The following is a 16,162-nucleotide window of genomic DNA, read 5'->3' on the forward strand; positions in this document are numbered from 1 at the left end:
GGTGCAGCTTTTTTTTTGTTTTGTTTATTTTTTTCCAGAAAAAAAACTCGAGAATTATTTAGGATTTTATTTTATTTTTCAAAAAAAAAAAAAAATTTTTTTTTTGAGTTTAATGCTCATGATTAAATTTCAAATTAATTAAACTAATTGATTTGTATGCAGTGGGAGAAAAAAAAACAGAATAAATAATGACCATAATCATTTAATTGAATGAATCTTTTCGTTTTCACTTGATCACTATATATTCGTGTTGTTATTCAATCTGGGGATTTAATTCAAGTTTTTTTTCAGTTGTTGTCGTTGTTGTTGTTGTTGTTCAGTTCAGATGAACAGAGTACAACAACAACAACAACAGCAACAACAACAACAAACCCCTTTTCAACCATTCAAAATTGTTTTTGAAAACCTTTCATGAGGTGTTGAAACGATTTTAATGTCGTTGTCTGAATTCGTGTGTGTGTGTGTGTGTGTTCATTTTTAATTCAATTGATCATACACAATTAGCCTGGTTATTGGAATCATGTAATTTTTGTTTTTTTTTTATTTTCAAAAATATATTGTGTACATAATGGCTCCTATGATTCTTGGTAGTTGTGAATTTTTTTTTCTTTCGTCATAATTTAATTTCAAATATTTAAAATGTGAAGCAAAAAGACTTGACTGAAGCAATCCAGAAACACATTCGCAAAATTTTAAAACTTATTATTGAGTGAAAAAAAAAGTTTGTCGTCGTTGTTTCACTTTATAAAATGAGAAACTCACTGCCAAAGAATCAAATGGAAAAGTAAAAGTAATCTCTATATATATATATATATATCATTACTATAAATTCAATAAGTCAATTTTGAGTTGAAAATTTTTTTATTTCTGGAAACTTTTCCATTACAACTTTTTTTCCGTTGTTGTTGTTGTTGTTGTCATTGTTTTCATTTCACAAAACTTTTCATTTGCAATTTTTGTTTTGTTTTTCCAAATTCAATCACAAATCACATTTGACATTCTTGGTGTTTGATGATGTGTGTGTGTGTGTGTGTGTGTGTGTGTGTGTGTGAAGAATTCTCATTCATTCATTCATTCATTTTAATCATTATTTTTCTTAGCAAACAAATCAACACCTTTCATTATAACAATGTATGCGTTTTTTTTGTCACCATGCTTTTTATTATTTGGTCGTCGTCGTCGTGTTTTTTTTCTTTGCCATTCATGAATCAAATCAAGAATCAAAGAAAAACATTAACAAGAAAACAAAAAAATAACATTAATGAATTCATGATCTGCACACGTACCAGATTCTTGTATGTGTGTGTGTGTGTGTGTGTGTCATACGATGGAAAGGAGAAAAAAAACAGAATCGATTCTTGAATAATAACAATAACAAAGAAAAACAACACCAATCAACTAAGATAATTTGGTCTTTTTTTTCTTTCAGCTTCAGAATAATCATCAGATTAGAATTTCATTGTTTTGATTGTTGTTTGTGTGAAGAAAAATAGGTGTATTTTTTTCCATGTTTCATTGAATACAATTGATCATTGTTTCAATGATGAAATGAAAAAAAAACAAGACGACAAAATTCCTTCTGTTTTTTTTTTCTCTCTCTCTCAATATGATTGTCTGTCTTGTATAACCGATGTCTTATCTTGTAAGTCCATATCCATATACAGTTTTAATCTTTTTATATATTTTTTTTGGCTGTCATTCTTTTCATTTTGTATCCAATCCCACACACACACAAGTCTTGTGATACTCTCATATACACAGAATTTTTATTCTCTATTTGTTTTCTTTTTTTTAACTGGCCATAAGATTCTTGTTTTTTTTCTTGTTTTCATTTTGACGTCATGAATGGTTGACATTTTATATATAATAAATAAATAGTAATAATAATGATTTTCATTTAAGTTTGCATCAGTTTTTGTTTTTTGTTTTGGTGCATGTGTCTGCGTATGATGGTGATATGAATTTTAGTTTGGATTTTATAATAACAAAGATGATGATGATGATTATGAAATAGCAGAATAAAAGAAAAAAAAGAAACAAAAAGGCAAAAGAATTTGTTCAATGAATGAAATGAAAAAAAAAATTGTTCATTGTTCATGAATTTAGAATGGTGAATAAAAGACAATAAAAATGTTTGAACAACAAGAGAAAAGCTAAGAAAAAAAATGATATCAAATTCTCAAATGGAACAACAAATGTTATGTTATTAAAAATTTAAGTTTATATATATAAAGCACACAAACAAACACTCCATGAAAGATATACGACTTTTTTCGATCTCGTTACAACCGAAAATGGATCACCAAAATGAATGTGTGTGTGTGTGTGTGTGTTTTGTCACACCAAAATGAAGGAAAAAACCGGTGATAATTTTTTTTTATTGTGATTGTGTGTGTGTATATGTGTGTGTTTTGAATCAGAAAATTTACAGCTAAAAATAATAAAATTGACTTCTTAGCGCTGGAAATGGAAAAAAAACAAAGGTGATTAAGGTCAACATGGAAGCAAGAAAAATAAAAACAACAACAGAATTAAATTATTGAGATAAGAAGAAAAAGAAGAATAAGAAGAATGATAATAGTTACCACACACATTTATATATTTTTCGCTTGTTGTTTTTTTTTGTTTTGTTTGTTTATTTGTTGCCACATTAATTTTCAATGGTGATAATGATGATTTCTGATATGGTCATTTATTCTGTTCACATCGTTAAAAAGGAAAAGCGAATGTGTCTGTGTGTGTGTGTATATGTGAGAGAAAGAAAGAGATTTAAAGATAAAAGATGAAAACGAGAATGAGAGAGAAAAAAAAAACTTTTCATTTGTGATGGTCATTTAAAACGATCCATTGAGTACGATTATGTCTATTATTTTTAACTTTTTTTTCCCATTGACCATTTTTATATATGATGATGATGATGATATCGTGTATCGTATCATTCAATATCAATTTAAGAAATAAAATAAAAAAATAACAAAAACAACGAAATAAACAAAAGATGACCGTTAAAAAAAAGCCATCATTATTATTGCCATTGACCAGAAATTAGATCACAAACACACGCACACACACACACAGCAGACCATTAAAACGTCCACATAGATATTTTTTTTAAAAACTTACTACTGAATTAAACAGACTACTACTGCAAAAGATTTTAAAACAATGATAATTGATGATAAATGTGAAAATGTTGAATATGTCAATAGCAGAAATGAACGAAAAAAAAAAATTACAAAATTTTCAATCACATGCTAAATAAGAATGATCCAGTGGTCATTCCGTGTTTTTTGTTTTTATTTTTCTCTTTTTTTTTTGGTTTTGTTCTAGTTGTAGTATATTGACTATATTTAAGTATACTTGAAACATGACCACAGACCACAGAATTTTATGATTTATATGCAAATTTTTTTGCTTTTGTTTTTGTTTTTTTGTTGTTGTTGTTGTTTTTTCATTCTATTTTTTTTCTACCTACCTATCTATTACTATGGTGTGATGGAATTATTCCCCCATCCCCCAAAAAAATGAATAAATGAGCGTATGAATATACATATTCCGGTAACGTTGCAACGTAGGTATGGGAACAAACAAACACACACACACTATGGCTATAAGTTATAAATGATGATGGCCATTTATCAATTGATGTGTGTATGATATGAAATCACATTGTCACAGATTGTTTCTGTGTGTGTGTGTGTGTATTATGTGTTTTGTTCATTTTTTTTTTAATGCCGACCATAATTCCATCATTTCTAGTGTAGATGTTTTTTCAGAATATTCTGTATATTAAATACTGCAATAATATGATTGGCTTTATTTTCATTTTACATTTATTCATGTGATTATTATTATTATCATTGTAATGAATAAATGATGGCCATTACAACATTGTTTATCCCCATAGGTACGATGAACTATGAGGAAGAATGAAATGAATGAAAATAATGACCAAAAAAAAAAATAAAATAACGATCATATATAGTAAACAGAATTGAGTCCAGTTATTTTCAAAGGTAATTTTCAACAATGTCTTTTTTTTTGTCTCGGCAATACACCTGACAAATAACAACAACAACAACAACACTGACTCTTTTAAAAGATTCATTCATTCATTTATTTATTTATTCATCTGTTCATTGAATGCGTTTCATATCAACTTTTTGATGGATAATATATATGATGACCATATTCCATTACCTTCCATTCTAGTGTGTATGTGTGTAGGTGTGTGCTTATGAGTGTATATATAACATGGTAATTGGTCATTCAGTTATTTTTGTTGATAACACAGTGAAAAAAAAGAAGGAAACCATCAAAAGATTGATCATATAATGATTATGATAGTGATCATCATCATCATCATCATGGAATGATAAGAATCCATCAAAAAAAAAAAAAAAAAAAAAAAAATGATAATAAAAGTGAAAGGATTTTTTTTTCATTTTAGAATGATTTTTTTTTCGTTACTTTCAGTTATTGTTATCATCATTAGGTCATATAGAATTAATCATTAATAAGATTACTTGTGTTTCACCTACTGGTTTTAGATTTTTTTTTGCTTGATGAATGAATGAATGATGAACATTGAGTTGTCGATTTTTATATTCCAGTTATAATAATAATGATGATAATGATTTTCATTTTCATTTTAATTTTTTTTTTCATTCACTATTTTGATTATACCAGAAACCAATTTTCATCGTTTCATCGCGTGTGAATGAAGATGAAAAACGAGAACGAACGAATGAAAAAAAAAATTCAATAAATAATTTTTCCACTTGAATGGCTACAATACGCAACGCAACAACAACAACAACAACAAAACATTTACTCATTTCATAATCATCATCATCATTATTTTTTTTTTCGTAACATCAACATTATATAAATAGCTCCGAACAACACCTGTGTTACATCATTTTTATAATAATAATCATCATCATCATCACCTTGTGTGAATTGATTTTTACGTTTTCTTTTTTTTCTATCCGTTTTCTCTATATCCGTTTGCCAATAATAATAATAATAATAAACGACAACAACGTCGATAATAATAAATCATCAACGATCAACCGATATTCGATACAAAAAAAAATTATTGCATCAATTTTTTTTTCTGTTTCCAATACGAAAGAAAAAAAAAATTCTATTTCCAGTTTATGTTATAATAATAATAATTATTATTGTTTTTGATTGAAACAAGAAGAAAAAAAAATAATAAATTAACATCATCAGTTAATGGCGTCAGTGGCTGCGTGGCTACCGTTTGCCCGTGCCGCTGCAATCGGCTGGGTACCGATAGCCAGTAATCCATTACCAGCACCACCGGTCACTGGCCGTACAAGACGTGATGATGAAGAAAAATTCGTCATTAATGTGTCAGGCCGTCGTTTTGAGACGTGGCGAAAAACTGTTGAAAAATATCCGGATACATTATTAGGCTCAAATGAACGAGAATTTTTCTATGATGAACAAAGGCGTGAATATTTTTTTGATCGTGATCCCGATCTATTCCGTCATATACTCAATTATTATCGAACGGGTAAATTACATTATCCACGACATGAATGTCTGATGAGCTATGATGAGGAGCTAGCATTTTTTGGCATCATTCCGGATGTTATTGGTGATTGTTGTTATGAAGATTATCGAGATCGTAAAAGAGAGAATGCTGAACGTATGATGGATGATCGGATGGAAGAATCCGAAACAATGATGAGAGATGCCACTAAAGGTTCAATACGACAACAAATGTGGCGTGCATTCGAAAATCCACATACATCAACAGCTGCATTAGTATTCTATTATGTGACTGGTTTTTTCATTGCTGTATCGGTCGTTGCAAACGTTGTTGAAACGGTACCATGTACGCATAAAGAAGGCAATCCTGAATCGAAAGTATCGTGTGGTGATACATTTAAAGTAGCGTTCTTCTGTTTGGATACTGCCTGCGTGATGATATTCTCATGCGAATATATGTTACGTTTGTATGCTGCACCGTTACGTTGTAAATTTATGCGAAGCGTCATGAGCGTCATCGATGTTGTTGCCATTATGCCATATTATATTGGTCTATTTATCAAAGATAATGATGATGTTTCTGGCGCATTCGTCACCCTGAGAGTATTTCGTGTTTTTCGTATATTTAAATTTTCACGTCATTCACAAGGATTACGTATCCTTGGCTATACGCTTAAAAGTTGTGCATCAGAATTAGGTTTCTTAGTATTTTCATTGGCGATGGCTATCATCATATTCGCCACCGTGATGTTTTATGCCGAAAAGAATGTGACCAAAACAACATTTACTAGCATTCCAGCTGCATTCTGGTATACTATTGTTACGATGACTACGTTAGGGTAAGTAGAAAAAGATGAAAAGAAAATTATCACTTTTAAATGATATACAAAATTCATGAATATATTCTGCATGCATTTTTTAACCTTTTTTTCTATTCAAATCAAAAATTTTTAAAGTTGAGAAAAAAAAAATTTTTTTTTCATCATACGTTAATAATGATTGACAAAATAAGAGGGCAAACAAGCAAACAAACAAAAAAATTAATAACAAGATTATGGCCTATATTATAATATAAAATTCTTTAAACGAAAAAAAAAGTTATTTGATCATTTGAAATGTTAATCCTTTTTTTTGGCGATAAAATTCATGTGACAGAATTTCATTGGGAATTTCACTCTTCTAATGTTTTTCTTGTTCTTCTTGTTGTTGTTATCGTTGTTTCAACTAGAAGAAAACAAAAACAACAAAATTTTCCATTATTATTCAGCTTATGTGTATGTGTTATATAGATGAATTTTCATTAGTGAAATTTTGAAAAAAATTTCTTTTTTTTCAGTTGATTTCTTTTTTAGTCTATTTACATTAATTTTGATCTCTTTTTTTTTGGCAATATTGAATCATTCATAATATTAATGGTGGCAAAGTTGTATTATGTTTTTTTTTTTTTTTTTTTTTGATTCCTGTCATTTTACCATTTAAAGATGTGAACAATTTTAATTTCTCGCTCTCTCTCTCACTCTACCATCACAACATGAATGAATTTATCTTGATTCGAATTTTTAAAACAGACAAAAAAAAGAAATTGAAAAACTTAGATGTCACATATTTTTTTCTCATTTCGTTGAAATTCTAAGAAAAATAATTAATTTTCTTCATTAATTTTATCATACTGAATTTCAAAATGTTTGAATTCAATGAATTTTTATCTTTATTTCATTTAATTTCATTTATCTCGGTTTTTGTGCGGTATGTCAAATTTGAGAAATGAAACAAATTTCATTTTTTTTAAACAATTTATTCTCGATACGACCAAAAAAAATGATATACACATACAGCATACATATGTTGAGAATATTCTGAAAAATTTCTTGAATTTATGTTTGTTGTTATCTACTTGAACAGCATAGCACATATTTATATGTGGTTTATTATTGATTTATTTATATATATTACCAACTGCTGCTGATTCAAGAATATTTATGGATATAAAATTATGTTTTTTTTATGCAATTAATAATCAAAGTTTTCGTTCATCATCATCATCATCAAATTATTATTATTCAGTTTACTGAACATATAAAAATGTTGAAAGTTGAAAAACTATTTCTACACACACACACACACACACACATGGATCATAATCCTTTAGTTATTATTAATTTACCGACCGTAAATATATGTTGTATCGATGTGCTTGTGCGTGCAAGAAGAAAAAAAAAATTTTTCGTTTTCGTTTTTGTTTTTGTTTTTTTTTCTGGCTACACTTTCGACACTTTTTTTTCCATTTATTCATTCAATTTATCCATTCTTTTATTCTTGATGATAATGTACAGAATTATGGTGGTCATGATAACCGAGAAAAAAAAAGTTTTTTCTCTTTGTTTTATTTATCAACTAAAAAAAAACTTTGAATTTGGTTGAACAAACTCAAATGTTTTCCAATTATATCATTTCAAAGTTATTAGTCAACATGAACATCATAATAATATTTGTAGTCGTCCATTTTGATTCAGTATTAAAAGTAGCCAACCATGTAGATATATATATATATAGAGAGAGAGAAGAATAAAATAAAAAAAAGTTTTCCACTTTATATTAGTTTTGTGTATAAAACAAAATTTGGACATTGGCCATAATTGACTCACAATAACAACAACAACAAACAACAACAAAACATATATGTAGAAAATGAGAATTTTTTTTTGTTTTCTCTGTCTCTCAATTGTTGTTGATTGAATTGAACATTATTTCAAGACAAAAACAACCAAAAAAAAAAAAAAAAAAAATTATTGATAGGGTCCAGAATTAATATTATAATGATTGTTGTATCGTTGATGGTGGTCAAACTTGATCACAAGTATTGGTACAAAGAATGTAGGCATTGATTGATAGAAAGAAAATATTCAAAAACATGCGTAGGTGTGTGTGTGTGTTTGTGTTTGTGTGTATGGCATACAATTTGTTTAGTTCGAATAATTTTCTTTGCTTTTTCATTTCTTTATTTTCATTTCTAACATTGATTCAATGTCAAAAAAAAAAAAATGAAAATGAAAATGAAAATTCGAATCAAAACTTACACATGTGGAAACAAGCGAGGGAAAGAGAAATCAAGTCAACAAAAAAAAGTATGTTTATGTCATGTTCGGTGTCAATTCTGAACTCAGACACACACGCACACGCACACACCCACACGCACGAACAGCATCTATATCAGCTTGTACATTGTTTTTTTTCTTCATTATTATTATTATAAATGTGTACGAATTTGAAAATATCAAAAACATACAACTTTCTTGGAACTCTTTTTTTTTCATTCCACACCATATTTCATACATCACATGCACATTGTTGTTTTAACTAATAGAATCAGAAAATTGAAAAAAAAGAAACAAAAAAAAAATTCTTTACGGATCAAAACTTTCTGTTAATTGTTAATAGTGTATGTGTGTATGATAATTTTTTTTTGCTCTGTTAAAAAGAAGAAAAAAAAATTTTCATTTCAAATTGATTGAAATTGAATTGTATTGTTGATTTACTGAATTTATTTATTTATTTTTTTTTGGATTTTAAATTCAAACTTTAATGTTTAAAATCATTTTGTTATCGATGCCCGTTTGATCGATTGTTATTGAACCGGCAACATTTTCCATCTTGTTTGCTTGTTCAGTTTCAATCGTGAATCAATACTGCAGTTGAATTGGTCTATCTATTTTCTCCAAGAAAAAAAAATCGTTAAAAAATTTTCTTCCACAGATCGATGATCACACACACACACATGATAAACACCTTAAAAATGAGAAATGGAATTCCTTTTCTGTCAATATTCCAAGTTTTTTCGAGATGAAATCTGGCGCTAATGCAATTCTTTAGGAACCAAAAAAAAAAAATAAAACCGGTAAATAGTAATGTGAAAAGTGGAATAGAGTGAAGAAAAAAGAAGAAAAAAACGAAACCGTATGCTGAATTCCATTAAATTTGAATCACAATTCTTCTTTATAGATGGATAGATTTGATGATGATCATCAATTGTGATCGATATTTATTTATCTAAATTCTAAACTTCTAAGCTGTCGAATACCATATATGTATATATGTGTGTGTGTATTCAAATAACATTCTTTTCATTCACTCACTGTGCATCTATTTTTTTTCAATTTAATATCTTTGTGATGATGAGATGGAAAGAAAGAAAAATTTTCAAGTGAATTTGTGTGAAATATAAAACCTGTGTGTGTCTGTGTGTGTTTTATGATGCAATAAAAGCAGTTTAAAATCACTACTAAATAAATGGATGAAAAATAATGTTGACGTTGTATTATTGTGAATAAGAATCTCGTTTCAGGTTTGTTTTGTTTTGTATTGTTTTTTCTCTCTTCAATTCCATTCTGGCAAATTGTTACATTGTTGTGAAAATTGGAATAGTAAAAAAAAGACGACAATTGAAAATTGAAAACAAAAAAAAAATAAATAAACTACAACAGTGACGACGAGAAAGGTGTTACAATAAAAAAACAAAAAACAAAAGCAGAAACAATTCAAATCAATTTCATCCGGAATAAAAAAAAAATTTCGAAACAGACACACACATCATCATCATTTATATAAGAGATTTTTCCACTTTTTATTCTTCAGATTGAACGATTTCCATTTCAGGTTATGTTAAGTGAAAATGCTTGAATACATGAAAAAAAAATAAATGATTTAAAAGTCACTGATGGTTATTGTTGTCAATGATGATGATGATGATGATGATGATAGTTTGAAACATGAACATTTTTATTCAGGTAAAAATTCTATGGAAAAAAAAACAAAACAAGCATAAAACAACTATTCCTTTCAACATTTAAATGGCTTATTATGGCTGTTTTTATTGATGATGTTCCATAAAAAAAAGAAACGAAAAGAAATGATAATTCTCGTTACGTTTCATTTCATTTCACACTCACACACACACACACACACATACACAGAACATCAAGTCTATACAAACCAATTATCCATGGATCAGTATATTTTTTTCATATATATTCCAATCACTCTATGAAGAATCTAGAATTCGTCTTAGATTCTAGGTTCAGTTTTCGCAACGATGTTGAATATATTTTTCATTTTTTCTTCGTATTGATTTAAAAAAAATTTTTTTCCCATCTTTTTTTTCTATTTGTTCCTGTCGTCTATATATTGCACATGATTTCTTCTATTGAAACATCCTTTTTTTTCATAACTACAATGTTATCGTTTTTTTTGTTGTTGTTGCTGTTGCTTGTGAAATTTTTTTTTGTTTCGTTTTGTTTTGCAAGTTTTTCATGTTTTTCATTGTTTTCACTGTTTTATTGATATTTTTGTTGTTGTTGTTGTTGTTGTTCACTTTCATACATACTGCTGTTTCATATATTTATATATCAAATGGCCAAATCATTGAAAATATACTTATCTTTGTCGTTGTTGTTGTTGTTGAACATTGTTTTCATGTTGCAATTATTATCTAGGAAATGATATTTTGACAAAAGGAATTTGAAACCGACAACAACAACAACAACAACAACGAAATTGATAGAATGACAAGCTAAGATAGCCAAACTTGAAGCTGTGTGTGTGTGTGTGTGTGAGAAAGAGAGAGAGAGCGAAAAAAAAAATAAAATGTCTACTGATTTCATGTATACAGTAGACAGAATACAATGTTATATATTTCATCTCATTATAGCATCATAACAGAATCATAACAGACAAATGGAAACAAATGATCAATGATTTGTGAGCCATGATAATAATGGTGATGATGATGATGATAATAGCCTCGAAAAATAAATAAATAAAAAAAAAATGGAGAAACAAAAAAAGTGAAGAGATAAAAGCATGACAACATTAAAAGTGCCAATGAATGAATTTATTTAAACACACACACACACACATATACACATACAATGCAAACAAATGACTAGCGAAAGAAAAAATATTAATAAAACGGATATGCCATAATTATTGGCAAGTAAATTTTTTCATGTTGTCGGAAATAACGAGATAATCAACCACCATAGTCATGACCACTTTTCATAATGAATGAATCAAAAAAAAAAAAAAAAAAATATCACCAACGACAGTAGCAAATTATAAAAAACCAAAACCATGAATGAATGAATGAATGAATTATATAATCATGACCATTTCTATATTCTGATTGACCATATAGTTTGGTTAAGCAGCAGCAGCATTAACAACAACAACAACAACAAAAAAATGTCACACAGAAATAAAAATTCTTTTTACATTCAGAATGTAGGAAAAAAAAACCTCCAAAACAAAACAATCCTCCAATTCGGATAACGGATTTTTCTTTCGATTTACGTTACATCATCATTTTTATGATAATTTGCATATATATCCATTATTATTAACGAAACAAATAAAAGTAAAAGAAGCAGTAATGTGTATCACCAACAAGATGTTTATGTTGAAAATAAACTTCTCTCTCTCTCTCTCTCTCTCTCTCTTCGTCATCTTTTGCGTCATTCAAAATGATTGAACAAGAAAAATGTCTATATAAAAATAAAATTGATGACGATTAATGATTATTCACCATAAATGTGTTAATTAATTTAATTAATGATGACTGGAAGTAAAATTTATAGCAAAGAAAAAAATAAAATAAAATTAACTAATTAGCCAAAGGATAAACGAATTTGCTTGTGTATATGCTTTGGGCAATGTTTTTATTTTCATTCATATTCTCGGTATTTTATCAAAAAAAAAAAAAAAAAATTCTTTAATCAATTGATCAAGATTGTAAGAAAAATAAAAAAAAAATTCAATATAAGAATCACATGCACCAACAATAAATGAATGATGATGAAAGTAAAATGATAATCAAATGGTTGTTTTTTTTTTTTTTTTGGTTGCGTACAAGTATGTTTAACATCATGCAATGAATTTCATTCAAACTTGGTGCATCGTTTTTTTTTCTCTCTCTCTCGGTTATTTCGCCAATCGTATAGTAATAATTTTCTTTCTTTCTGTTTTTTTTTTTGTTTTTGTTTCAACAACATCAAACAAACTCCAATACAACACAACTAGTAGTATAACGTAAATGTCAACAAATAGATTCATTGGAGACAGTGAAAATAATAATAAATTTTCATTGCACAATGTTTTTTTTTGTTGTTATTCTTATGGAGCAAACTAACAAAACAAAACAAAAAAAAAATGAGAAACTGGAATGAGCTAATTCCAGTTTCAAGTTATACATCACATTATTTTTTTTTTCTTATCATTGAAAATGCAGTAAATCTTTTCTTATAATAATAATAATAATAATAATTTTATTATTCTCTTTCACACTTGAAAACATGCACAAGAATATTCTTTTCATGTAAACCGTGTGTGTGTGTGTGTTTTTACCTTTATTCCTCTTTTTTTTCATTTATAGAATAAAATGAATTCTATTGCACTTATACTTGATCATCCCCCTAAAAAAAGCTGAGTTTTTTCTCTTTTTCTCAATCTCTATGTCTATTCTTTCTTCATTTTTTCAGTCAATTTTTTTTTCTTATAATTTTTATGATGATGATAATTTGGTATATCAACGACACACACACACACACACACGAACAGAATCAAGTAAGTAAGTAAAAAAAAAGAATTAAATAAATTGAGTAGCAATACAGGAACTAGTAAAGGAAAAGAGAGAAAAAAAATTGTCGAAACTGAAATAAATTGAATCGACAACAACAACAACAGCTGAATAGCGATTTGCGTGCTCAAGGTCTGACACGATGATGATGATGATGATGAACACAAGTATTATAAAATTATATATTGACGACAGTTTTCAACTGTAATAATAATAATAATAATAAAGATGAAACAAAAAACAAATTTTTCATTTGTGAATAATGTGAAAGACATGAGAAAATTTTTTTTTTCATTTTTCTATTTGCAACAATCAATTTTTTTTTGTCTTTTTTCGTTTAATAGATTTGATTCGATGAGTTTTTTTGTTTTTCTAAAGAAAAGCAATGAAAAATTCTACATCTAATTTTTTTTCCATTTCAAATTAATTCAATTCTGTATTCTGTTTTGGTTCATTTTTTATCTGTGACATCTGAAATTTTTGTTTATTATTTGCATTGATTGGTATGTGTGTGTATGTTTGTGTGTGTGTGTGTGTATGCGAACCAGATTGAGATTGATTGAGATTGGTTCAAGTTTGTTTTTTGGGTTTTTGTTCCACAATTTTTTTTATATTAAGATTCATTCATTTATTCATTCTCTCTATATATATATGAGTGTTGAACTAACTTGTGTAAAACTATAAAATGTAGCTATAAAATATATATCATTGACACATAAACAACAAACACAAACAAATGCGAATGACGACAACTACTTGTGTAATCACACACACACACACACACTCAGTAAAATCTTGATACTATGAAATTTATCATTGAAAACTAAATAGAAGCAATGCAAAACAAAACAAAACAAAAAAATTAAGTATAACCATAAAATGAATAAATAACCAGAGAAAAAAAAATCCGGTCACACACACACACACACACTATATTTTCAAGTCATGGAAAATTGTTAGTTTTTTTTTCATTAATTTCATGTTCCATATCTGCATTAATCATCATTATATCAAGCACACACACACATACACACATTCATACATTGAAATTCATTCATAGTATCCAAGTGTGGCAGGATTTGTGTAAAAAAAAGGAATAGAAAACAAAATGATGCTGCATTCAATAACAAACGAATAATAATCCATAGAGAGAGAGAGAGAGTAAGAAAGTAAGAAAGAAAAAAACTTTTGATTTTGGGTTTTTTAAAAAAAAAAATGAAAAGAAGAAAAAAGGGTAGAAAAAAAAGAGTGCAGTCAATGCGTTATTCTTATCTGGCACATTTGGCCCCTATTCATTGTGGGGGAGTGGGGAGAAACAAAAACGCAACAAAAACACTGACTACACCACCCATAATTAGTTTTCTTCTTCTTCTTCTTCTTTTTGTTTGCATTCATCGCTCATTATATGAATTTTTTTTCTCTGAATTCACAGTGTATGGCCAAAAAAAAAAAAAAAAATAATAATTGCCATTAATTAGGCCGTACATAAAATATGTACAGGCATTTTTTTCTTAAACATAATGATGAGGCTTCACTATTGACACCCCCACCTCCCACACACACACACACACACGCGACTTTTATGTTAAAAAAATATAAGAAAATTCTGAAACAAAAACAGACAAAAAAATATATATCATTTTGAAAGGTGGTGATGATGATGATGGTATTTTGAATCATTTCTTTGTACTCATTATCATCAGATTTTTTTTTTGTTTCGTTTTTTTCATCATCATGCCACATACACACACACACACACACAAACACTAAAGCAAATTAAGCATACAGGATCTATGAAAATTGTGGCAACAACAACAACAGCAAAAAAATTTCGTGTTTTTTCTTTTATTTTCAACATTTTTTTTCTTCGTTTTTTTTAACAAATAATAAAATGACCTTTGACATTTTAGATTCGTAATTTATTAGATGTTTTTTTTTGTTGACTGTTCCAAACAAAACAACAAACTCACTCGTTTTGTTTTGTTTTGTTTTGTTTTTGTTCACAGTTTCTCGCCACCACATCACAATCATTATTTTTCTCGATAATGAAACGGAAGGATACTGGTACTATAGTAGCTACTAAAAATAACTTTAGTTCCATTTTTATTCCCGAATTTGTTGTTGTTGTTGGTGCTGCTGTTGTTGTTCATTTGACTTGATGAACAAAAAAAAAATGAGAAAAAAACAAACTAACCATTTTGAACTGTTTGTTTAGAAGACCAATGAAAAAAATAAATTTCCCAAATTAAATTGCCACCATTGATGGATAATGATAATTTAAAAACCGAAACATGCAGAAAAAAACCCGGAAATATTTAATCTGTAATTAATAAAATAATAAATGAGATAAGAGACCAGAAAATGATAACCAGAAAAACTAATTTTAACCTCATTAAATGAATGAATGAATGAACAAATGAATACAATGAACAAAAATGACGTCAATATTTCTACATGTGTATAAAAATAGAATTCTTTTTTTTTTTTTTTGGTTGCATTCTTAATTTGGATTCCCCGTCATCATTTTTGATCATAATTTGCATCAATTTTTTTTCGCTCAATTAATATGCACCATATAGATGTATTGATGTATTAATCGACATTTCATGTTTTTGATTTCAAATTTTTTTTTTCATTTTGTTGATTTGGCAAATTGTGGCTGTTTCTTTTATTTTCTGGTCGAAAAGATTCGATGATTGAAAAGTTTTCGTTTCCTTTTTTTTTTGTTCACCATTCATTCAACCTATGCAATGTTGTGGGTGTGTGTGTGTTTGGATTGTTTGTTCGGGTTGCTATCTGATAATTTAGAAAATTTTGAATCGGAGAAAAAAAATGGTTGATAGTTTAAATGAAGATGGGGAATGATGGGAAAAAAATCAGATCCAAAAAAAAATTGAAATAGAAAAAGGAAAAAAAGTTTAAATCAAATTTAAAATTCATCACGATTCTATTAGATGCTGGTGAACAAAAAAAAAAGAAAAAGAAAAAAGAAATTTGAAAGCAAAAGTGGAA

General features: G+C 27.8%; 1 protein-coding gene across 1 annotated transcript in view; it reads left to right on the forward strand.

The window, feature by feature from the left end:
• The window catches only part of Shal (Potassium voltage-gated channel protein Shal), a 50,562-nt gene that overhangs the window by 29,887 nt on the left and 4,513 nt on the right, over positions 1 to 16,162 (forward strand). Inside the window, exon 2 of the mRNA XM_075731586.1 lies at positions 4,690 to 6,362. Coding sequence (XP_075587701.1) covers positions 5,242 to 6,362 — 1,121 coding nt within the window. The 5' untranslated portion in view covers positions 4,690 to 5,241. The remainder of the gene's footprint in view (positions 1 to 4,689; positions 6,363 to 16,162) is intronic.

The sequence above is a fragment of the Dermatophagoides farinae genome, chromosome 5 (genome assembly GCF_024713945.1).
Source record: "Dermatophagoides farinae isolate YC_2012a chromosome 5, ASM2471394v1, whole genome shotgun sequence".
NCBI lineage: Eukaryota > Metazoa > Arthropoda > Arachnida > Sarcoptiformes > Pyroglyphidae > Dermatophagoides > Dermatophagoides farinae.